The following is a 27390-nucleotide window of genomic DNA, read 5'->3' on the forward strand; positions in this document are numbered from 1 at the left end:
CTCTGGGTGTTTCTGGGTGCTGGGAAAAGATGAATCCAGTTCTGGAAAACTGCAAAAAGTTTCCTATGAATGGATCCATCTTTTTGCAGCACCCAGGGAGGATCGGCACGGAGTGGAGCAGATTTCAAAGCCCACACCTGATAAACTGAATGCAGATAGGAACAAAGTGATTAGTTCCTACTGCAAATTCACTCATCCCTACTGGTAGCCATTACTCTCAAGTAGGGCAATTAGATGTAAATTATTTTAGTAACGGTACTTGGCTTAGGACTGATGAAAAATACTCATGAACTCCTATTGAACGAAAAGTCTCTCCCCCATTGCTACCTTATAGAAATATCGAGCTTTCACAAAGATTCCGTCATACAACTCCCATTGATTTATAGCTCGGGGAAGTTGACTGATATCACAAGAGGAAACAAACAATCCAATTTAGTTATTTAATTTTGTCTGTTACTTCCGCACATTTGCATAATGATCACGGTTAACTTACGGCAATCAATCTCGTCTTCTTCATCTCCGCAGTCGTTCTGCCCGTTGCACCGCAGATTTATGGGGATGCATTTCTGTTTCTTGGTGCATTTGAATTGACCCGATAGACAGGCGTAGGTGTCTGAGAGGAAAAAAAGGGATTCACGAAATCATAAGTAACTTTTTCTCCTGAAACTAAGAGGAGCCGCGGCAATCTTCGCGCGCCTCTTTCATGCAGCTCGCTTTGCATAATCACCTACCACAGTTGAGTTCATCGGAATTGTCCCCACAATCGTTTTCTCCATCGCAGATAAAAGCCGGGAGGGCGCAAAGTCCACTGCCGCATTGAAACCTCCCCGGCTGGCACTTGAATTCAGCTGTAAAAATAGAAAATGTATTCTAATTTATGAGGGAAGGCAGGATTGCAATCACTTTTATGTACTAGTAGGACAGGAAAGGGGCTCTTGTACATCAGTCAAGTCATATAATCATTGACAGAACTGTTGGATAAATAAAAAGGAACCTTTATTCTGCATTAGATCAGAATGATGAGAAATATATCAAGGATACAGAGGCTCGTTTTTTGAGAAATGATATACGGGGGTAAAAATGGCTGTAACCGCAGCGAAAACATGGCTGCAGATGAAAAACGAGTAGAATCGGCAGCTGAGAGTTGAAGTGGGAAATTTGTAAGTTATTCACATTACTGATTCTAATGATGACCACTGATTAGGGGGCCTGAGGGTCAGCATGCAATGCATCTGGAAAGTTCCACTCAAGCATAACATTTGATATGTTGCTGCCCATGGTGAGACAAACAATTCCTTCTATACTTGTTATTATCTAATCAGTTTTCTTCTCCAAGTTCTCAACTGCTGCTTTCTGCTGAAGACACAAAAAACTGTGTGTGAGCTTTTTTCTTTGTCTCCCCCTCCTCTCCCCTCCCTTCTGAGACAGATGATGTAAACAACTCCCTGGCAAGCTGTATCTGCAACTTTGTGGCTTCTTTGTAATGCTGGGAGGGTTAATCTAAGGTCAAGTTGCTAAGAAAGTCACTGTGATGATGCCTCCCGGCATTACAGAGTTTCTGCAAAGTTGCTTACATGAGCCACCTTGGAAGGGAGGAGAGAAAAGGGGGAGATGAAATCCTCACACACAGATTTGTGTCTTCAACAGAAAGCAGCAGCTCAAAACTGGGGGAAGGAGACTGAATAGATAAGTATGGAAGTTGTTAAGTTGTGGGTTGTGTTATGACACCGCCCCCCCTCCCCCCCCATCAAAAACACAGCTCAATTTGCATAATCACCTACCACAGTTGAATAGCAGCCACAGAAAAGTGACATGTCAGTTTCTTGTGGTGCCGCTTGGGATGTATACACTCCGGCCCGGGATTCCTTAAAAGGCAGCACTACGCAAGTTCCGTAGGAATCACGGCCATTGTTGTAACGGCCATGATTACTTCAGAACTTGCATAGTGGGAATATGGCCTAATACAGGATGTAACTCAGGATCAGTACAGGATAAGTAATGTAATGTATGTACACAGTGACCCCACCAGCAGAATAGTGAGTGCAGCTCTGGAGTATAATACAGGATGTAACTCAGGATCAGTTCAGGATAAGTAATGTAATGTATGTACACAATGACCCCACCAGCAGAATAGTGAGTGGAGCTCTGGAAAATAATGCAGGATGTAACTCAGGATCAGTACAGGATCAGTAATGTAATGTATGTACACAGTGACCCCACCAGCAGAATAGTAAATACAGCTCTGGAGAATAATACAGAATGTAACTCAGGATTAGTATAGGATAAGTAATGTAATGTATGTACACAGTGACCCCACCAGCAGAATAGTGAGTGCAGCGCTGGAGTACAATGAAGGATATAACTCAGGATCAGTACAGGAAAAGTAATATAATGTATGTACACAGTGACCCCACCAGCAGAATAGTGAGTGCAGCTCTGGAGTACAATGAAGGATATAATTTAGGATCAGTACAGGAAAAGTAATATAATGTATGTATAAAGTGATCCCATCATAATACTGAGAGCAGCTCTGGAGTATAATACATGCTGTAACTTATAATCAGTACAAGATACATAAAGTAATGTTTTCACAAAGTTTTAATGAACGGTACATTAATTATGTATGTGGTTTGTAAAAAAAGAAAAAGAAATGAACAATCCCTTTAAGAATAATCAAACAGCTGCAAGACAATGAAAAACGAGGCTTTGTGAATTAAACAATGCATTTGTTTTACAATAATAAAAGAACATCCTGCAGACACGTCAACATGCACGTCTTACATTCATTATGTCAATCCCAATTCTTGATGTCTGCCAACAGCAGAGCGGAGTTGCTTAATATGCTAGGTAATTAACCAAAGCGTCCTATATTTTATGTGCAAATCCTGTTCCTGTTTAATTTTGATGCCGGTTCTCTAGCAGGTAGTGAAGTGTGAAGTTGTTTTGCATTCGGAACTTTTTTGCACATTTTAAAGAACCTGGCACTGTAGCAGGAGGTGCTAATTAGTTCAAGAGCGTGAGCGCTATACATGTGCGGAATGATGTAACAGGGCGAGCCATAATTATTCACAGCCTCTGAATTATAGATAGATTTATATAGTTTTACCTCAAAGAATAACAAAAATAATGCATTATGTTCTTATATTACGGAGAGAAGCATCGAGCAAACTTTTGACCAATCAACAGAGGTCGAGCATAAAGCTGGATTCTGATTAATACAGATGAGACGACCATGATTTAGCTTTTCAGGCTGCTGTATAATAGGCAAAATGACAGGTCTATTGTCTACTAACTATATGTGGGGGTGGTTTTGTTTTGCATGTGGCAGCTTGTGGCCTAAATATCTGAGCACATGGCAAAGATGCATGGCCCAAATCGGGCCGTTTAGGCCGATTATTGCTCTGTGTAATAGAAACAACGATCAGTCGATGAAACGATCATTGGCTGATCGTTGGTTTAGGTTTGGACCTCAAATCGTCAGGCGCCGACTGCGCATCTCTAAATGTAATAGCAATGTGCGGCTGATGACTGCCCAAACACCTGACACCTTTCCTCTCCCCGCTCCTGGTCTTCTCTCCTGTGCTTCACAGCTTCCCGGTAAGATGTCAAATGTCTGGGTAAGGGCTGCATGGGCATCGCTAATGATGTCCATGCAGCCCTTACTGCCTGATTATCGGGCCGTCTAATAGGTACAGTAAACGAGTGTCAGTGTAGCAAATCGGTGCCTCGTTTACTAAAAATATCAAGTCCACACAGTAGATATGATGAATGTAAAGGCCTGAAACATGATTAATCAAGCTGAGTAAAGGCGCAGTAAAGAGCAATTGACACAGACATTGGAGTTTGTTGTCAGTGCCTGCCTTTAGACTCAATTTCAGATTTTTTAATGTGGCTTTAAATATTCTAAGCTATAGCCCAGTTGATGGAGTTTGTAGTTGTCAATGACGGTTTGTTGGGAAAAACACCACATACAGCAATAGATCTGGTCTGTAGAAACTGTAGGTATGGGTAGTGGTGGATAGGTGGGTGTTTGGGTGGTTGATGGTGGTGGTTTGTTGGAAAAGTGGGCATACAGTATAATAGGTTTGGCATGTAAGATAGAAACTAGAGATGAGTGAACCTGGAGAATGCTCAGGTTCATCCAAACCCGAGCATTCAGCATTTGATTGGCTGCTGAAGTTGGATAAAGTCCTAAGGCTATGTGGAAAATATGGATATCCAGCTGTATCCATGTTTTCCAGACAACCTTAGAGCTTTATCCAAGTTCAGCAGCCCCCGCTAATCAGATGCCGAACGTTCGGGTTCGGATGAACCTGAGCATGCTCCAGGTTCACTCATCTCTTATAGAAACCCGGGCCCGGCTGCGTTCACACTATGTATATTTCAGTCAGTATATTTCAGTCAGTATTTCAACCAAAATCAGGAGTGGATTAAAAACACAGAAAGGATCTGTTCACACAATGTTGAAATTGAGTGGATGGCCGCCATTTAATGGCAAATATTTGCTGTTATTTTAGAACAACGGCTGTTATATTGAAATAATGGCAGTTATTTACTGTTATATGGCGGCCATCCACTCAATTTCAACATTGTGTGAACAGATCCTTTCTGTGTTTTTAATCCACTCCTGGTTTTGGTTGCAATACTGACTGAAATATACTGACTGAAATATACGTAGTGTGAACGCAGCCTTATAAAAGTGTAAAAAAAAAAAAATATATATTCCCAATTTGATTGAGGATAATGAGGCAATATCAATAGGTGATAAGGAAACATTGGCGGATCTGGGGCTGTGAAGGGCAGTCATGGCTTGGTGGGTAAGAAAACCAATAATTTGACTGCATTGTAAGGTAGAAACCATTTGACTTATGACTTATATGACTATGAATTATATTCATAAGTTACTTCAAGAACACCATCCTATTTTTATGCGATGACTTGAGTTGTTAATTACCGGTGGCTGCTGAAATTGGATGAAGCCCTAGGGAGTCTGGGAAAACATGGACACAGCGTATGGCTCAAATTTGCTCAACTCTAATGCTTACTATGAGTGGGGAATAACAGCAGCTAGGCTTGAAGGTAGGTAGGCAGTGGTGGCTGTGTTTTGGTGGGAAATTGACCCAATAATGGAGGACTCAGTTTCTCAGATTGCAACCCTTAATGGCTTCATGATAATACTGAGCCAAGAAGAACAGAGAACAAGTTGGTAAGCAATTAGGTGTTGTTGGGCTTATAAGGAATAACAGTGTTTTGGTGCGAAAGCGACCCAGAGTAGAACTGCTCTATAGGATAGAAATCCTTTATATGGTCCAAAGTGTCATGAAGAACAGCTATAACTATTAAGGATTCCATTCCAAGAACAATGAGCTCAGGAACCCCCAAGCTGTGACACAACTTATCAAGAACCTTTATATTAAAAAGTATACTCACGGCATTCGGGAGGCTCATCGGATCCATCACCACAGTCGTCTACTGTGTCGCATTTCCACCAGAATGGAATACATTTATCTGTATTGCAGCGGAACTGAAAGAAAATAACCTTCCATTAATGATTTAATAATAGCTTTGCTGTGATGAATGATTATTGTTGAAGATTTATAATTCTGTTTTCGGTTAAGTTATGGCCTATTTAATATGATAGATGTTTTCGCAAGCATGGAACGGTGGAATTACTCGAGTGTTTCAAAGCCTTGGTTTCTTTGAAGTTCCTTACAGAGAGCTTCTCAGTGAATCTAAATGTGACAGACGTTCCATAGTTAGCTAAACCTGTTATGAGCTTTGGAAAGCAAATCTGTGACTTTTCGATGCTAGCTGGAATGAATGTGTCAAAAAAAAACAAAAACAATCTGCCGTGTGTCCAAAATCAAACGAGCAACATCTATCGCCCGATACTCAATCAGCTCTGTTACTTATGTAAATCCATGCGTGACAGGTAGTAATCTCTGTAAGTTGTAGGAAGTAGTCAATCGTATATTTCTAATTTGAAGCCTTAATCCAGATGCCCCACATTTCACAGGCTGAAGGAAAATAACTATGAGTTCTTTTTCATGTGACAAATCTCTTGGGTGTGAAGATCCAGTAGTCCTTGAAGTTTCATGTTTATTGTGCTTTGCTGTCAGTGGAGTTCCTTACAATTGACTCTGTCTTCCCCAATGACGACATAAGAAATTCTAAACTATAAGGTCTCAGACACTTCAGGCATTGTCTGGTCTTCACGTTTCAAGAGACTTAAAGGTTCACTGTATACCAAAATGTCAGAACATAGTATTGGGATTTCTGGTCATTAAGTCTTTCATGTTTGGTTTTTACTGGTCTTGACTGAAGACACAACATTGTTACACTCAATGACCCAACTAGGCTTCTATCAAATGAGACCATGTGAGGCTAATGCTGGTGGGAAACTACTGTATATTTCCCCTCATTGAAGCCAAGTTTATCTGATAAGAGCAGAAGCTAAAAAAAGGAAAGGCAATGCTTCATTTGTAGGGACGCAAACCACAACAATTTTCCGAAATCCCAAAATAGCATTGTATTCTTCTTCAGGTTAAACATAAGGAAGAAAGCTGCTAGCTTACAAAACTCATTGTTCTGTGCAATTTTAGGGATTTTGGAAGAAAAGAAAGTGATTTAAAAGTCAATGATTTCATGATTTTAGCTTGTTAAGCATGCATGAATGAAGGTGAGGTACCAGCGCCAGCAGTAAGGCAGTTCATCTACTGATGGCCATTTTGCCCGTAACTCTAAATCTAAATTGATGCCAATAGACGACAAGAATTTATGCACAAAAACTTTATTCAAATAATCTAAATGTAGTTTTGGAAAACTCTCCATTCATGACTTGCATCACATTCATTGTGCGCCTTAGATACTTTTTTGCACCTTAAGCAGCTCAGAGTAGGGATGGTCCGAACCGAGTTCGGTTTGGGTTCGTACGAACCCGAACTCTCGGCAATGATTCCCGCTGTCTGCCCTCTCCGTGGAGAGGGTGGATACAGCGGGAGGACCGCCTGGAAAACTGGGATGCAGCCATAGCCATAGTCCTCCCGCTGTATCCACTCGCTGCACGGAGCGGGCAGACAGCGGGAATCTGATGCCAAGCGTTCGGGGTCATACCAACCCGAACCTAGACAGTTTCGGACCATCCCTAGCTCAGAGGCAAAGGGGTTCCGTCAAAAATAGTGTTTGCCACGATTGCACCAAATTTTGTACAAATATTGATGTACTATAAGTAATCCAACAAAGAGGTGACATAAAGGACAGAATTTTACTTTTTTCAATTAACATATGACCTAGCCACTTACTCAGCTTCATGCTCTTACGCTCATCGTATGCTATCATACACCCTCTCCATTACGCTGCAATTGTGGATAGACCTACAGCATGTGTTGGCGCTTGGCGCACTCACATCTCACAATGTGAATTAGCCGCAGCGTCAACCGTGCAGTGCACACGTAGAATCTCATTACTGATTGTACGCACTCCTCCCATCTGCACACACTTGCACTGGGAGAAATCTCATTGGCCATTACTTGTTTTTAAATCCTTGGCCATACACTGACCATTAGACTATGATTAAGCGCGCATGCGCGAAACGCGTCAGTCCACCAGGCCACACAGCATGAGTTGCTCAGCTGGTTTTTAACATGTCCTAATAAAATTTTGGATTTTTATTCTATTATTTGGAGTGCCGGATCCTCACTTTTTCATTGAAACACTTTCTCTGGCAATGACTTCACCATCAAGGCTCATCCACAAGGGATTACAAAAGGAGACCTGACTGTGGAACCTCTCAATTACCGTCCATATGCCCCCAAATGGGTTGTATAAAGTAGACGGCCTCTTTACATTCTTGACACTTGATTTTTATGACAAGTAAGCGATTCAATCACCGGTAGCAAAATACCGTATATTCCGCAGCACGCAGCTGTCCTCTAGACTGTTTACTGGCTGAAGAACCATTGAATCATCACTCTCATCTGCTAGGAAGATCTTGTTTCCATTGTTGACCGAAGAATTAGATAAATTATTTCTGTCGACAACATCTGGTCAACAAAGAAGCGGCGCTGGTTGTTTCAATTACCTATTGACAGTCAATAGCGGAAGAACATTACAAGTACAGGTGAATGATTAGTCTGGGGTCTCTTATCAGACTTCCTAATGTATTTGTAAAGTGTTCGTAGACACGATGGGAATTATACGCGTCTGTAAATCCTGCTTTATGAATGCAGGCAGCCGGCTCAGGACTAGACAATAGACGTATAATACATTTCATCAATTAAGCAATCCAGATGCGAGCCGGGATGTTTTTATGATGTGGCGGTGTATAGCACAATAGGTTTTACATGTGCTTATGTTTAATGGTATGGTATTTATTATGGACACACCAAAGCTCGTAAAGTTTATGGGGAATGACACAAGTCAGTAGATCAAGTGGGGAATATAAACTGCATTGCATAGTACTGTATGTTGTGGCTGTATGCTGCAATATCATGCTGCTAAACTGTGTAGTATGTTATAGCTGAAGAAAAGTTGAAGCCTTTTTATGAAATAAGTTATAGCTTTATTATCAAGTTAGTCTTTTTCTTTTTATGTAAACTTTTACTAAAAAAAAAAAATAAAAAAAAAATAAAGGGATACTCCAGGCAGGAGTCTTTTATAATATATGCCCAGGGATTGGAAGTTTAAAAATAATAAAGCAGACTTACCTCCCTGGCTCCCCCGACCCTGTTGGTATGTCACCCGCTCCGTCCTGCTGTGTGGCCACTTCTGGGAATTGTTGTTGTGACCTTGCAATCCCACCCAGCCAACGTCGCGACAAAAGGTCCGAGAAGCAGCTGCACCGCGGGACAGATTGTCTGAGGCACCAATGGTGTTGCAGGAGCCAGGTAGGAAGTCTGCTTTATTTTTAAGCCCCACATCCCTGGGCATATACTGTATATTAAAAAGACCTTTGCCCGAGTTGCCATTTAAGAAGATTCCTGGAGGTATATACTGGGCTTCTGTACAATTTTGCCTATTTCTTGCAATAGTGTGAATTTGTATAAATTTTGCTACAGAGGTTTCTATGAAACGTTACTGTAGACCATAGCGTCTATATGGCCTAATGTAGATCCTAGACTTCTATGGGGCCTTAATGTAAATCCCAGGCTTCTGTGTGGCTGTACTGAAGATCACAAACTTTTATAGGACCTTATTGTAGATCATAGACCCCGTTGTGGCCTTACTGTATACAACAGTCTTTTATTGGGCTATACAGATGCTTCAATGTAGATCATAGATTTCTATGAGTCTTGCTGTGGACCCCAGACCTTCTGTGGGTCCTTACTATATATCATAGAATTCAGTGGGGCATTACAATTTATTAAAGGCTTCTAAACTATAGACTTTTATCGGGTCTTATTGTATACTATAGACTTTTATGAGACCTAACATGGGTTTCACTGTAAATCATTGATTTCTATAGGGTTTTACTGTAGATCACAGACGTGTATGAGGCCTTACTGTAGACCACATGTCGTTTTTTTTTTTTTTTTTTTTTTTTCCAAGGGGCATTACTAGACGAGATACTTCAATGGGGCCTTACTGTAGAGTATAGACTTTTATGTGGCCTTAGGTACACTGTAGATACTATGGGGCTGTAATGTAGATCAAAGACTTTAATGGGGACTTACTGTAGACTATAGTCTTCCATGGGTCTTATTGTAGACCAGATACTTCTATTGGGCCTTGCTGTAGACTCAAAAGTTCAATGGTCTTTTACTATATACCACTGACTTTTATGTACTGTAGCTTACTGTAGATCCCAAAACATTGCAGGATCTTACTGTAGACCTGAGAGGTCTTTAAGGCCTTACTGTAGACAATAATATTTTTAGTGATTTACCGTAGATGATCAGCTTCTATGGAGCCGTGCTATAGAGTGTAGAATTCTATGGAGCTTTGCTGTAGACCATTGACTTCTGTTGATCACCGATTTCTAGGATTACTTATTCTAGACCAGTGTTTCTCAATTTTTGAGGATTTTCTTAGCATTTTAGAGGTGATCTACTCGAATATACTCGGTGCATCAGGTATTATCACAGGTGATATAATTATACTCAGGTATTATCACAGGTGATATAATTATGCTCAGTGCATCAGGTATTATCACAGGTGATATAATATAACTCAGTGGATTAGGTATTATCACAGGTGTTCTTTGTATGGGAAATCCTCAAAACTTGACCTGTTGGTGAGGCAACAATTCACAGGGATAGACCGATACCGGGATCAGTCAAAGTATTGGAATGTAAAAATCCTTGAGAAATGAGTAATATAAATGTGTAGTATGTGTTTATAACATTTTATAGGTGACATATAAAGTATGTAAGCCCTTAGGCTGGAGCCCGGAGATCGACTCAATGCAGAAAGTTCTCTTGTCCATTTAACTTTCAGCCACAATGACGGCGCCTGGAAGTATAAGACAAATGGCAGCGATTGTCAAAAATGGCATAAAACCTTTTCATCTCGAATTTTATTATTCCTATTTTAGTTTATTTCTGCTGAATTCACATTTTGGATGTGATTATCCTTTAAGGGAATTAGTTACAAAAAAAAAAAAAGAGGAGAGAAGAGACACCTGCTTGAAGGATTCTGCCGCTGAGTAAAAATTATTCTGTAACTGCAAAAATTGATTCCAGGCGGCGGTACAGTATATTATGGTAACGGGGAATTAGATCCAGGACTGAATACATAAAATATTTATCCAATTTTAATGAACTTTTACGAATTTGCACATTATAATGTAATAATTTATCTTAATTCCTTTTTTTTTTCAGGGTAGAGGAAAACATAAGTCTCTTCCAGCTAATAAAAATGTGCGAGTTGTTTTATACCCCAGTAAATGCTTAGATGAAGGAGGCTAGCTGAGATACAACCGACAGGACATGAATATATTTTCTTCCCATGGGATCTCAGTTTATTGACCTAAAAACTTAAACCAAACACAATTCTCATTTGATTCTTAACCCCTCCCTGTCTCCAATGTGTCAATGAACATAATGTAATCTGTAAGGCTCTTAAGACTGTCTTCAACATGATCTGAAGTTTCCTTCTAGCATTGTTAGCCCAGGAGGATAGGATAGTAGGGTGCAAGGAGGGCAATAACTGTGTCCTCCCTGCATTTTCCTGTATGAAGATCATTGTCATTGACTATAAGTTCACCATTATATAGCATCTGTCTAGGGAAGAGCGCAAAGCTATAGGAGATGCACAGAGGGTACAATCATATCAGGGTTTTGGTGCTTAAGAAGGTGAAAAGACGCTAGTATTATAAAAAAGTGTATGAAAAGTCAGGGTCACCATGACAGATCTTGTGGACAGGTTCCGATGCTTACAGCCAAACATAAGGAGACCATATATGCTATCCAAATTAAAGGCATCAAAAGATCCCATTTATTGTAAGGTAATAATTCAGTGTCAAACGTATCTTACTGCATCCTACCAGATTATACCCACTGTAACACTGCTTTTAATATACAGGAATGTAACTATTATAACTATAATACTTCCCTCTATGTACAAAAAAAAATAACTACTATCATACTGCTCCCTATATACAAGAATATAACTACTATAATACGGCCTCCTATATACAAGAATGTAACTACTATAATACTGCCCTTATATACAAGAATATAACCACTATACTACTGCTCCTATATACAAGAATATAACTACTATAATACTGCCCCTATAAACAAGAATATAACTACTATAATACTTCCCCCTATATACAAGAATGCAACTACTATAATACTGCCCACTATATACAGGAATATAACTACTATAATACGGCCTCCTATATACAAGAATATAACTACTATAATACTGCCCCCCATATACAAGAATATAACTACTATAATACTGCTCCTATATACAGAATATAACTACTATAATACTGCCTCCTATATACAAGCATATAACTACTATAATGCTACACCCTATATACAAGTATATAACTCCTATAATACTGCTCCTATATACAAGAATATAACTACTAAAATACTGCTCCTATATACAAGAATATAACTGCTATAATACTGCTCCTATATACAAGAATATAACTACTATAATACTGCTCCTATATACAAGAATATAACTACTATAATACTGCTCCTATATACAAGAATATAACTACTATAATACTGCTCCTATATACAAGAATATAACTACTATAATACTTCCCCCTATATACAAGAATATAACTTTTATAATACTGCTCCTATATACAAGAATGTAACTTCTATAATACTGCTCCCTATATACAAGAATATAACTACTATAATACTGCTCCTATATACAAGAATATAACTACTATAATACTGCCTCCTATATACAAGAATATAGCTAATATACTACTGCTCCTATATACAAGAATATAACTACTATAATACTGCTCCTATATAGAAGAATATAAATACTATAATACTGCCTCCTATATACAAGAATATAGCTAATATACTACTGCCCCTATATACAGGAATATAACTACTATAATACTGCCCCCTATATACAGGAATATAACTACTATAATACTGCTCCCTATATACAGGGATATAACTACTATAATACTGCTCCTATATACAAGAATGTAACTTCTATAATACTGCTCCCTATATACAAGAATGTAACGTCTATAATACTGCTCCTATATACAAGAATATAACTACTATAATACTTCTCCTATATACAGGAATATAACTACTATAATACTGCTCCTATATACAGGAATATAACTACTATAATACTGCCCCCTATATACAAGAATATAACTACTATAATACTGCTCCTATATACAAGAATATAACTACTATAACACTGCTCTTATATACAAGAATATAACTACTATAATACTGCTCCTATATACAAGAATATAACTACTATAATACTGCCTCCTATATACAAGAATATAACTACTATAATACTGCTCCTATATACAAGAATATAACTACTATTATACTGCTCCTATATACAAGAATGTAACTTCTATAATACTGCTCCCTATATACAAGAATGTAACGTCTATAATACTGCTCCTATATACAAGAATATAACTACTATAATACTTCTCCTATATACAGGAATATAACTACTATAATACTGCTCCTATATACAAAAATATATCTACTATAATACTGCTCCTATATATAAGAATATAACTACTATAATATTGCTCCTATATACAAGAATATAACTATTATAATACTGCTCCTATATACAAGAATATAACTACTATAATACTGCCCCTATATACAGGAATATAACTACTATAATACTGATCCTATATACAGGAATATAACTACTATAATACTGCCTCCTATATACAAGAATATAACTATTATAGTAATGCCCCCTATATACAAAAATATATCTACTATAATACTGCTCCTATATATAAGAATATAACTACTATAATATTGCTCCTATATACAAGAATATAACTATTATAATACTGCTCCTTATATGCAGAAATATAACTACTATAATACTGCTCCTATATACAAGAATATAACTATTATAATACTGATAACATTATAATGGTTGGGAGATTTTATTCCTGGTTAGTGTTGCTCTTCATGCAGTAACATAAAATACAATATGCATTTATGAAAATGAGTAAAGAAGAGGTAAGACGTAGAAGAACACATCATACACTATATAATTTCCTCCGAGAAGAACTCACCTGACTGGCGGTGCAGTTAGACAGGCACGTCTTATTATCTTCTGCGAGGTAAAAATTAGTTGGGCAGGCACAGGTGTGTGACCGGTGGGGCGATAATAGACATAAGTGACTGCAGTCTCCGTTATTAATCTTACAAGGGTGGTCAGGCACTACAAAGACAATGGTATAATCCATCACATTTCCACACGTATCAAGTTAATTGAATTCTTTAATAAGATGCTTTAAACAGAAGAAGAGACCTAATAAAGAATTACACCAAATGCATTATGACAAGGACATGTATCTGGCCGTTAATAAAACGCTTCCTATGATACTGTGATAACACACCGCCACTCGCACACTACATAAAAAGCCATTTAGGAACCCATCGAGTGAGACAGGATGCATACAGATGAGGGGACACCTGCACGCTGACTCCATCAGCAAATGAAAGATTAGCGCTGGGTTACACGTAGCCGCGTGCTGAGATTTATTCCCATTTAAGCCGTTCATTAAAATGTCGAACTTTCTTGCGAGAACGTTACTGTTTATTTGATTTCTTCTCGAGAGAACTTCAAAGTGACAATTTAGCGTCCCTGCCTGATAATTTAGCTGCAGCTTTGCCGGATAGTACATCCAAATTAACGCCGACCTGTCACCTGCGCCGGCAGCGGAAGCAGCTATTTCATGGGCTGGCCCACATTGCCGTGAGGATGCAACCTATCAATTTACAAATGATTGCTTCCTACCCGGCGCGGAGGATAAGTGAGATAACTAGAGACAATGAGGGAAGATCTGGAGGATATTAGTCAAGACTTTATCTGTTACAAAATAACATCTAACTGTGTATCCATGAATGACTTAAGATTCAAAACTATTAACAAAACTTTATTTATTCCATCACAAAAAAAAAAAAAAAGCATAAAATCAAGACCTAGGAGGTGGGAGACCCCACTACTGGGACAAGAGTAACCAATGATCATTTAGGCCATCTTTGCAGCTTTAGAGTTCTGATGCGGGCGCATTCGTGCACACCCGCATCTGAACTCCCCACTGCACACTATGGAGCGCGCGTCCGGACCCGCTTGCTCCATAGTGTGCAGTGACAGGGTTTTCTATTCACTGAATAGCGGCCAAAGAAAACTGACATGTCAGTTGTTTGCGGTGCCGCAAGAGATCCCGTCCGGAGCGTATACACATAGTATACGCTCCGGACGGGATCTCTTGCGGCACCGCAAACAACTGACATGTCAGTTTTCTTTGGCCGCTATTGGGATTCCATAGAAGACAAGGCAATGTATACTTTCGTAAAAAGTACAGCCGTTGTTGCTGATCGCAAGGAACATAGCCTTAGGCTATGTTCACACTACGTTAAAGTGGCAATCGGCAACAACGGCCATACTTTGTACTGTGTGGAACATTGCTTTATCTGCTGTGGGATCCCGGTCAGAGCATATATACATAGTATACGCTCCGGCCGGGATCCCAATTCGGCGCCGCAAAGAACTGACATGTCAGTTTTCTGCAGCTGCAATTCAGTGAATTGCGGCCGCAGAAAGGCCTGTCAGTTCACACAATGAAGCCAGCGGCTCCGGCCGCAAGCTTCATTGTGTGCTGTGTGAAGTTCTGATGCCGGCGCGCGCTGATGCACCCGCATCAGAACACTGCGGTAGGAAAGATCATCCAACCGGTACTGCAGTGATGATCTTTCCCTTCCGTGACGGCCGGTCCAATACGTAGTGTGAACATAGCCTTAAAGTGGATGTGCATAATATGCACATGCACTTTAAATGATCATTGGTTACCCTTGTCCCAGTAGTGGGGTCTCCCACCTCCTAGGTCTTGATTTTATGTTTTTTTCTTTTTGTAATGGAATAAATAAAGTTTTGTTAACTTTGAATCTTGAGTCATTCATGATTGCGATTGAGGATACACAGTACTATATAGGTGTTATCTAATACTAGTTTGGTACTGAGTGTCATTTTCCAAAGTTTCATAGTATATTATTCTCCTAGGCATATAGGTGTTTTTCTTTTTTTCTGTTACAAAGCTCCAAATGCTACGGAAAGACCTAATGGGGATATTTTCCTATTGCTTCTGTGTCTGGCGCTACTGTGGCTGTCAGTGCCATGCTGCTGCTCCCTGTCCTGCTGTCATTCCACTCCTGGCCTGTAGGGTGTGCACACTAGATCCTGTTCCTATTTAAAGGGACAGCGAGCACACTCAAAACTTGCCCTCTTTCAATCCCTGATCTGTATATACCTCTATATCAGGGGTAGGGAACCTTATCTCTCAAGCTGTTGCAAAACTACAACTCCCATCATGCCTGGACAGCCAAAGGTGGAGCTTTAGATGACCAGGCATCATGGGAGTTGTAGTTTTGCAACAGCTGGAGAGCCAAGGTTTCCTACCCCTGTTCTATAAAAATTAGCCCAACCTATTCCCTATTCCCTTAATATCATATTGGTCTCTGTATTAGTGACATTGGGGGAGATTTATCAAACATGGTGTAAAGTGAAACTGGCTCAGTTGCCCCTAGCAACCAATCAGATTCCACCTTTCATTTTCCAAAGAGTCTGTGAGGAATGAGAGGTGGAATCTGATTGGTTGCTAGGGGCGACTGAGCCAGTTTCCCTTTACACCATGTTTGATAAATCTCCCCCTATGTGCCTTGTATTCTGCTTATCCTGACCTGTTCCGGCTTCCTGAAGTTATCCTGTTTCCAGCCTACATTTCTGACCTGTCCCACCTACCTCAATCTTCTTTCCTGTTGTTTTCTATGTCTCTGTCTGATCTCTGTACACCAAACTAACTCGTTCCTAACTACACTTACTTGTCTGACCTCATAGTGCCATATACTGGTACCATCTCATCCACTAGGCCAGCTGCTACACACACCAGGACTACTCTTGGGTTGTGACCTGGTGTCCTCTAGCAGTAGAAATCCAGCTTCTGCATCCTGGAGCCGGATAAAGGGTGTAAATGCAGAGGTTACATGGATTTGTAGATTACTTCCATTTAAAAAAATCTCAGGTCTTCCAATACTCATCAGCTGCTGAATGTCCTGCAGGAAGTGGTGTATTCTTTAAAGTCTGACACAGTGCTCTCTGCTGCCACCTCTGTCTATGTCAGGAACTGTCTGTAGCAGCAGAGGTTTTCTATAGGGATTGGTAACTGCTCTAGACAGTTCCTGTCACGGACAGAGGTCTTCCAGTACTTATGAGCTACTGTATGCACGTTTGGGACAATGAGGGAGCACCGAGAGGTAAGTATAACATGTTTGTTATGATTTCTCGCATGGCAGTAACATGTTAAAAATGTGGGAGCTCCGGCTAACCCCTTTAATGCAGCTCAGCCCCCATTTAATTGAACAGGAGCTGAGCTGCAGTTACACCTTGCCACCAGTACACAGTGAATGGAGAAAAACTGCTTCCGGTCTTGCTTACTTTTCAGGGTGGGAGCTGATCAGTGATCCTGTGGATAGCTCATCAGTGCATTTTACCTTGAAAACTCCTTTAAGATAAATGGGTCTGAACTGATGCATAATGTGAAATTAATAATTTGTCAAATGTACTTATCCTCCGTGCGCCTGTTTTGAATAAACAACCTGTTGTTCTCGGCCCTGTGAAATCCATACATGTTCATCTCAATGACAATCTTATGGTCTCAGTCCTAAAAGTAATTAAATGCTGCACGCTCAGAATGCATCAATCTCTTATGGATAACATCCAACAGGAACAGGGAAAGAAACTCTGGCTGCTCTGGTCAACATGTCAATGTTTTTTTCTGAGAATTTTTGATGGATAGGGCCTTTGATAGTACTCCCTTATGGGCATTCTGTATGAGAACAACCAATACCCGCAAGAGACCAACACTCAGACTTTACTACTATCTATATTGGAAATTGGGAACACATCTAATTCTTCAACTTTTTTTCTAAAATTTACAAAATCCCAGAAGACCCCCTTGAAAAAGTTTTCATGTTTGTTTCACTCTACTTTGCAGTTTTTATGAATTTCCTCTTCTGTAGCTACATTTCCCCAGGGTCGAAGGCTCAAGTACATACTGCAAACATTGCTTACAAAACATTGACAAATTACCATGCACCATATGATCTAACAGAATACGACTTGAATAAAGTAGATTTGTAAAAATACAACAGATACAATGAAATCTTAAAGCGACAATCACCATCAGGCTGTCGGTAAGCGTGGTAAACTTCAATATCCGATATGGTGTGCCAAGAGTTGAGTAGTAAGGTCTTGTCTGCTCCGGAAGTTTTGTGGGCTCGACTTAGAGACTTGGTTTTGCCGTCTGTCCAGTAGATGTAGTCTTCAAATAAGGTTAATGCTATCACGCCCTGGATCTCTCGGTTGTGAACTGTAATAAGAAATAATAAGATTAAAGAGACGGCGGCGACTAGATACAACGGTTACATAACGTCTCGTGAATAATTACACCAACAAGCTTTCCGACTTCTTTATATTGCCGGTGAACAATATCCCGGATTGGATGGAAAACTTCACCTGGCTAAGGCTGTGTACGGCCAACCACTGGGAGGAAAATGACCGGCTTTAAAGGACAACTCCCGCGGGACCCCAAAAAAAAAAAACACACAGACACACACAGACACCATACTCACCATCTCTCCGGTGACGATCGCCACTCGATTCGCCCGCCGTCCGCCTCTCCGTCGCCGCCGTCCGCCATCCAGCGATGTCTCCAACTTCCGGGTCCAGGGGATGGAAAAGGCTGCCAGTGCGCTTGCGCACCGGCAGCCTTTTCATTGGCTGGAGCGCATCACATGGCTTCCAGCAAGCTCAGCCAATCAGGGCTGAGCAAGCTGGAAGCCATGTGATGCGCTCCAGCCAATGAAAAGGCTGCTGGTGCGCATGTGCACCAGCAGCCTTTTCATCCCCATTCACTTTGCATGAAGACGCCGAGGAGGAAGAAGACCCGGACCGCCCCTCGGCTCTGACGTCGTCGTCACCAGATGCCGCCCCGGAGAAGAGGACCGTGACGATCGTAATAGGTAATGTATACATTCCTTAACTTCCGGGGTGGGGGGTCGGGGGTCCGAAAGTGGGGGGAAGGGGGCCAGGCCGGGTATTTAACCACATTACAAAGTTATATAACTTTGTAATGTGTGTTAAATGAGCAAAAAAAATTTTTTGTGGGAGTTGTCCTTTAACTAACAAGCACATTACCTGAATTACAACCCACAAAACAAATGGCAGGTTAAATATTTTAGCAATGTTTAGGATTTACAAGTAGAAACCATTTCAGGTCTTGGAAGTTCTTTCTTCTTATGGATTTAACTATTTTATTGATTATAAGTATTTATTATATAGATAAGACTGTCCACATGCCCATCATATCAATAGATCCAGATTCACCTGGCAAATACCAAAGGAGTCTCCTCTAAGCATATGTTGGGCTGTTATGTGTTGGCATTGCTTGTTATTGCAAAATGGAAAAAAATCTCAAATTCTGTTTTTTGTTTAGAGGGGTTTCCGGTTAGAATAAATTGGTCTAAAACGACAAATTATGTAAATTCAAATAAATTTCACATGTTCAAGTATTTCTGATAATGTACTGTTTAAGAGATGTATACTTGCTAATCCTCCATGTGCCTGCAATGTTTTGATAATTGCGTCCACCCTATGAAATTCGCTAGGATGGTCACACATGCCTAGTTCATCTCTAGTTTCGGCTATGTTCACACAACGTATTTTTTTTCTTTTCACGAATAGATACGTTGCCTTATGTTCTATGGAATCCTGGCCAGAGTGTATACACATAGTATACGCTCCGGCCGGGATCTCTTGTGGCGCCGTAGAAAACTGACATTCAGTTAATAGCGGCCGCAGAAAACCATGTCAGTGCACACTATGGAGCGAGCGGCTGCGGCTGCACGCTCCATAGTGTGCTGTGGGGAGTTCTGATGCGGGAGCGCACGGATGGGCCCACATCAGAACTCAGCAGCTGAAATGATTATTTGGCCGGTACTGCAATACCGGTGGGGATGATCTTTTCAGAGACCGGCCGGGTCACAGAACAACTGGTCTCTTATTGAGTGTGAACATAGCCTTATACTGGAAGTAATAGCAGTTTGTCTCCTTCACATACAAGCACAAAGGATTGTGGGCAATGTCAGGAATGTGTGCAATATCATGCCGCACGCAACAATTCAGAAATAAAACCAGATCAATAGTAGGAAAAAAAACATAATCCTTGAGGAAGTTACCTAACCTAAAAATGACATATATGTATTCCAAAGGCTATGCTCACGACACAGGATTTGGCGACTGTCATTGTCGACGGCCATCTAAAATGATATTGTGATATTTGTTTTTAAACCTGTTTTAGTAAACCACTGGGACCCCATCAGCATTAACTCAATGGTTAACGTAGTTCCTATGAAGCAATGGGGTCCTGAGTTCCAAATAAAGACAACCTCTGCATGGATTGTGCATGTTCTCCCTGCGTGAAGAGTTTTCTCTCATAGTCCAGAAGAGATGTACTCAAAGGCTAATTAGACGTCCCACTTGGACCAAGATGCTGGTGGTGATGTACAGTCCTGCGGAATATATTGATGGTACAGCAAAGAGTTCCACAAGGTAGAATTTCCAACTATAAATTGATGTGTATATTTTATTCTACATATACATGTTATAGAGACCATATAAAAAAAAAAAATTATCAGCGGGAGTCTGATTGTTCACTCTGCGCATTCTCTCTGAGCTCTTACTACTTTATCGAGGTGACCACATAATGTAAATCTATGGGGCTGTCTTGCTCACATAGACATAGAGGGGGGAGAGAGACATTTGACAACATAGGCTTCTCCCAGCTCGTTCTCCTGATCACTCAAACCTTTAAAAATAAAAACTTGTCTCCACGACATGTCAAAAAATTTTTCTTTTTTTTTGGTGGTAGGTGCACTTAAATTTACTGAAACTTTTTTTTTTAACTTTTAAGGATTTGAGTTTTGTCTGATCCATGGTGTAGTGAGTGACAATCACAAGCATCTAAGTGATTTTATAAGTACAACCAATGTGCCCATACACTTGCAGTGCTATAAATAAGCCCCCATTGTTACCTATTCACTCTGGATGGTGAGAAAGGTTAAAAAGGAACTCCAGCAAAATGAATTTTCTTTTAAATCAGCAGGTCTAAGAAAGTTTTATAGATTTGTAATTTACATCTATTTAAAAATCTCAAGTCTTCCAGTACTTATCAGTTGCTGTATGCCCTACAGGAAGTGATGTATTCTTTCCAGTCTGACACAGTGCTCTTTGCTGGCATCTCTGTACATGACAGAAGGAGAGGTTTTCTATGGGGATATACTGTTGCTCTTAACATTTCCTGACATGGAGAGAGATGGCAGCAGAGAGCACAGTGTCAGACCTGAATGAATACACCCCTTCCTGCAGACCATACAGCAGCTGATTGTCAGGGCCCCGGGGAACAAAGAGACACAGGACAAGTGGGCCCTTTGGCTAAGAACCCCACACTGTCCCTAACTACTTGCAGTGCAGGTCCTAAATGATCGTCCACAACTGGGCGGCGTTCCCTACGCTGCAGTAAGTGCAAAACACAGACAAGACACAGTGCAGGCGAACAAGGTACAATGACAGTAGACAAGGCAAAGTCACACAGAAGGACAGGACCAAGAAGGCAGCGAGGAACCAGTGACCAAACCAATGGAGGACGAAAGCCAGAGATGCAACAAGGTAAACAGAGAACCAAAAGCCGGAGATAGTAGCAAGAAGAACTAAGGACTAAGCAAGGAACACTGAGGACTAAGCAAGGTAAACAGAACCAAAAGACAACAAAAGGCAAAAAGGATTGCAAAGGGATCAGAAAACCAGACAATATGACAAAGGCTGGATCTAGCTGAACAGACCAGCTGGACAAAGCTATCAAGAGCCCAGAGTGAAGGGAGAGACCAAGCTATAAGGGAACAGAAGTCTCAGACTCCAAGCTGATAGGTAGAGCAGCAGAAACACACAAGAGAATCACAGAAAGCTAGAGGTGAAGAGACCTGTCAATCAGAACACAGCAGAGACAATTAGTGAATAGAACATAGCAAGGAAAGTGCAGGGAGAACTGAGAAAACATGGACCGGATCACAGAAGACATAAGCAAAGAACATAATAAAACCAGGAACGGACTAATGCCAAAAGAGCAGTCTTTGGCGCAGAGGTCGGATCTTCACCGCAGAGGGTGACACTGATGCCTTTTCTGGCGCGATCATAACACTGATAAGTACTGGAAGACTTAAGATTTTTAAATAGAATTAATTTACAAATCTGTACAGCTTTCTGATATCAGTTTATTTAAAAAAAAAATAAAAATTGCCTTCGTTTCTCTTTAAATAAATGGGAATAAGCTACTCTACCAAATAATTAAAAAAAAAAAATAATAATAATAATAATTGAGGGGAAAAAAAACACTTTACTGTATAGTTTCTGACTTTTTTTTTATTGATGGTAAAAACTCGTTCTTGATGATTAATCCACTTTTTGAGGGACAATGCAACAAGGAAAACAAAGTAAAACCTTCACCGCCATAAAACAACTTGCGAGAGGCGACAAGATATCCCTGAGCTTTTATAGCGTATGAATATCATCTGCTAAAAAAAGGAGATGGTTCTGGACCTACTGCTGTCATGTCATAATGGAGCTGTGCTACAACATAAAAAGTTTGCTCTCATAAAAGCCTCTGATAATAACAAAAAAAAAAAAAAAAAAAAAACTCTTGTAAATCTTTTTTTTTTTTTTATAAACTAATGGAAGGTTGGGGATATAAATATATATATAATATTTTTTATTTATTTTTTTCCAGCTTTTCTTTTCTTTTTTCTCCATTTTATTGGACTTAAATTCACATTCAAGACCTAATTGCCAAAAGTTTCCAGTTAACCACAGGCATCTCCACGGCAAATTAGTATTCTGATGCCAATGTTACTTGCCTAATAACAAGATCTGACTTTCATCCAACACTTTAAATTACTTTTCACCAGTTGACTTGTTATTCAAAGATATACCAAGCAAATCTGTTTAAGTATTCCTGCCGAAGCTTAAACATTAGAAAACATATCAATTTAAGAATATGTACCCGTCTGAAAACCCTCTGTGGGAAACTCTTCCTTTCCTTTAGCAAAAATTCTATAAAAAAAAAAAAAAAAAAAAGATGTTCTTCGTTAAGAAATCTGGAAGAAAAGTTTGAAGGACAGGAAGTGATGGTGAGAACAATTAAGGCTTCTTTTCGGTGACAGCTCATTCGTATGATGTCACCGTGATGTACGGATCTGCAGCGATTTGTCAAATAGAATTGGGATTGACAGATGTATTATATAAGTGTAATCCTTATGAAGAGCGTTTAATTGGTACCATCGTTTAAGTAAAGGACTTTTGTTTCTTGTGTATTTGCATATGAATATATTGTACATCGTGCCTCAAAGCGCTTTTCAAATATTTTGTAAAATATATGAAAGGACTATACTATTCAAGGGTGGAACCAGAGATTTAAAGATATAGGGAAGGGTTCAAATTCGAGACCTATCCTCCTATTGTAGACTTGAGCGATCAACTTTATCAAGGCTCTGGAAGCATTATTACTAAAAGAGTAGGGATGAGCGAACCAGCCGGATTTCTGGTTCGTATGAATCAGAAATCTCGGCGGCTGACTCCGGCTGCCTGCTCCCTCCATGCAGCGGGTGGATATATCGTAAGAAACGCCTGGAAAACTGGGATACAGCCAATGCCAATGGCTGTATCCCAGTTTTCCAGGCGTTCCTTACGATGTATCCACCCGCTGCACGGAAGGAGCAGACAGCGGGAGTCAGCCGCCGAGATTTCTGATACATACGAACCCGAAATCCGTCTGGTTCGCTCATCTTTATAAAAAAGTAGTAGATGCTTGGGAAAACTTCCAGCAGATGTGGATGATAAATCTTCAGTAAATGGCTATGTTCACACTACGTTTAACAGTGTTTGTTGCATAGCAACGGATACTGTTAAACTGTGGGCTGCCGGGCTGCAATTAGGATGTTTCTGCAGCCCTGTATCGACTGGAGGAATGTTCTTTTTTAACATTGACCTGCGGGCATCATCAGGGGGTGCTTGCTAATCAATTAGCCACTTGAATGTAATATGCGCCCACTGCTGCACATTACATTGTGTGAACAGCTACTATTTCCGGACGTTGGTCACTGGACAGTGTCCCTAAATAATTGGCAGGTATATTATTATTCTAAAGAACGGGTGTTAACATAACATAGTGCGGACACAGCGGGCGGCATTGCATTGACTTGAGTGCAATGCCACCCATGCAGTAAAGAACGGACGCTGATTTCATTGCAATCAGCGTCCATTCTTAATCTAAAAGTTAGGTTGTTTGTACATAGCCAATGAATGTCAACCTGCCTGCAATAAACATATATCTATCCCAAGGGAATAAGAAAGGAAATATTAGGATGGTCAAGATGAACCATCCTTGACCATAAATGGACACCTGTTTAATGAGGGAATGTTTCATCACAGCTTTGCTGCACAAACTGGAAGAAGGTCAGCAGAGACATCTCATTTAGAGGAGAAGTCCGGCTACGGGATTTTTTTTTTTTTTTTAATGCAGGGCCAGTGGGGAAAATAACAAACCTCACCAACCCACCTCTCCCTGTGCCTCTCCAGCGATAGATTAGTGTTAAGGGACCCCTGCCGGGCTCCAGGATATCAATCAGAGCCAACGTTATGACCCAGTTGATGGACAGTCTGCTCAGCCAATCAATGACTGGGATCTGCTGTACCTGATATGAATTAAAGCTTGAAATTTAATCATAATACAGATGCTGTTAGATTACTCTCTCTTCAAGCTTGCATGCCCATATCTGGGATTGTGGACCACCCAGCGGCATCCAAACTTGGACAGACCAAACTTCATTTCTTAGTACTGTTAGCCTTTCCTATTCAGTAACTACGGAAGTTTTTCTCCAGCCATGAGGAAAAAGTGCGGAGAGAGCATGCTTAGCGAGCACTTCTACCCCTTAGCTCTAGTGAGGACTTGAACACCCAGACTAGAAATTTATCAAAACTTTGGACACAGCTCTAAGACATGTCAAAAGTTCTAGGAACTAACTGTGGCTCGAACCCTGGGTGACACATAACCGGAAAATTTGTTCTCTAACCCAAACATTCCTCTTAGGGTAAATCCACACAGGCGGATCCGCCGAGAGTCTCACGCAGGAAATCCGCAGCTAATCAGCAGCTAATCCGCAATACATGTATTATTCTTATTATTATTAATACGTGTATTGCGGTTTAGCTGCGGATTAGCTGCGGATTTTGTGCGTGAGACTCCCGGCGGATCCGCCTTTGTGAATTTACCCTTAAAGTGTAGCTGTCACAATGAGCCGCTTCAAGGTCAGTGGCAAGATCCATTGGTAATCCAGAAGTTTGGGTCTCAATGGATACAAATATGCAATGAGACTGTAATATGCGCAACTCCCTTAGAATCCAATAGGGATTGCGCACATTACCACCTCATTGTGTCACCATATCCATGGTGTCTTGAACTTCCCGGATTAGCAATGGATCTCACCGCCGATTAAGAAGTGGCCCATTGTGACAGGTACACTTTAAGAAAATTGTGTGTTATGCTCACGCAAGTATTTTTTTCCACACTTTCTAAAGAGAACTTTTCTTTTCTATGAATTTTACAGTATTATAGAATATTATATCAACACAGAACTATATTTATTGAGTAACTGGTATTATATCTAATGTCAGACGTGCACCAAACCGGAGAAAATAATCTTATAAGTTAGACACATTAGGGAAAAAAATGTTATAAAGCTGATATCCATTATGTCAAAATGTGTTATAATTGTTGGTTTCCGTTGAGTTCCAGCTATGTGCAGTGATTATCATCCTAGCTGTCAAGCCTGCTGGAAAAAAAAGGCAATATAATTCAATGTTTTACTGGTTGAGAAGGATCCCTATGGCAACCGGCTTTACTTTCTGCTTGCCATTAGTTTTTATTGTGTTGTAAACAATAGCACTTTTCTATTGTTATAAAGTAACAACCCATAAAAAACACAACGTCGGCTGTGCAAAAAACAATAAAAAGGATGGCTGGTGCTCGGTCGAAAAAAAATTCATTGATAACTGATGAATAATAAAATTGTTGTCTTTTTCGTTGCCTTTTCGCTAATTGCTTTTAATGCCCGGCAACATAATCTCGACCCGCTTGTATGAATCTGTATCAGCCAGATAACGGAAGTAATTAGCTCAGTTCTCTGTTTAGATATTAGTTCAGAAAGTCAATAGACATTAATATATTACAAATAAATCACTATTAGGAACACCGAATATTAGGAACCCAAAACATATCATCTTTGTAACTTTTATTTTTATTTCTTTTTTAGGTCTGTGCCCCCACTGGCAAAACACTATCTTATTTTACAGCCAATAATGAAATTGAATGCAGTGATCTCCACTAGTAGGTAAAAAGTAAATACAATGCTGAAATGTCTATTGTGCTGCCTGGGCCAAGATGAGCAGCTTTCACATTAATGTTAGAAAAGCCCAGACAGCTGTTACTAAACTAAGAGCGAATCCAGGGATTTCTGGGAAGGAGTAGTGATGTCATTGATCATTTATAGGACCGGGCGGAATACAAAATTCAGGTTTAAATGAGGATGGGAGCTGATATCAGATAACTGCAAAGGAGAGATGATCAAATCTCTTTGGTGTAAATAAAATTTGTTCAGAATTTCCCAACAATTTGGCTATTAAACCAATCGTACTGTATGAGTTTTTTTTTTTTTTTTTTAGAGGAATCTCTCAAACCGGTGCCTCCTTCCAATATCACTACTCAGCAGCTAATCTCCTGCCTTGTACATTGTGTTTTATACAGTGCTACTACTACAACTACTACTATTACTGCTATCCATACACAGCCACACATCTCTTGCCTTGTTTATTGTGTTCTATACAGTGCTGCTATTATTACCACCACCACCACCACTACTACTACTACTACTACTACTACTACTACTACTACTACTACTACTGCTGCTGCTGCTGCTGCTGCTGCTGCTACTACTACTACTACTACTACTACTACTACTACTGCCACTACTACTACCACTACCCCGACACAGCCTTGTCTATCATGTTCTATACCATACTACTACTACCACCACTACTACTTGTCCATCATGTTCTATACTGTACTACTACTACTAATTGGTTGGTACTGGCACTAAAAAGGCAACTACTGCTGGTGGTATGGGAACCCTGGGAAGTAGGGGGCTGTTTTAAGCTTGCCTCCCCCCTCCCCCACTGTTGCCTGTGTTGGCAAAGTGGAGTCATGAAAATGGATGAGCAAACATAGAAAACTGTTGGAAGAAGGAGACCACCAGGTCCATCTAATCTGCCCTCGTCTTACAATAAGAATTTTTTAAAAAGAAACATGACTATAAGATCTCATCAGTTTCCAGGGTGCATCTTCCTCAGCCACTGGGTGATTCAGACGGTTTCCCAACCCATTAAGTCCTAGGCATTAGTTGTAATGTACACGGTGACTTTGGTAAAGTTTTGGCAGACAATTGCCTTTGCTAACGGTGTGTATTAATCTGCGCTTAAATGTCATTACTCTGAGTTTTCCTGATACATAACATT

General features: G+C 40.1%; 1 protein-coding gene across 1 annotated transcript in view; it reads right to left on the reverse strand.

The window, feature by feature from the left end:
* LOC138779380 (low-density lipoprotein receptor-related protein 1B-like) overlaps positions 1-27390 on the reverse strand; it is a gene marked incomplete at both ends in the record, with an annotated part of 74214 nt that overhangs the window by 15581 nt on the left and 31243 nt on the right. Inside the window, 5 exons of the mRNA XM_069956592.1 lie at positions 494-613; positions 732-848; positions 5431-5524; positions 13724-13872; positions 17894-18082. Coding sequence (XP_069812693.1) covers positions 494-613; positions 732-848; positions 5431-5524; positions 13724-13872; positions 17894-18082 — 669 coding nt within the window. The remainder of the gene's footprint in view (positions 1-493; positions 614-731; positions 849-5430; positions 5525-13723; positions 13873-17893; positions 18083-27390) is intronic.

The sequence above is a fragment of the Dendropsophus ebraccatus genome, unplaced genomic scaffold, assembly GCF_027789765.1.
Source record: "Dendropsophus ebraccatus isolate aDenEbr1 unplaced genomic scaffold, aDenEbr1.pat pat_scaffold_734_ctg1, whole genome shotgun sequence".
Taxonomy (NCBI): domain Eukaryota; kingdom Metazoa; phylum Chordata; class Amphibia; order Anura; family Hylidae; genus Dendropsophus; species Dendropsophus ebraccatus.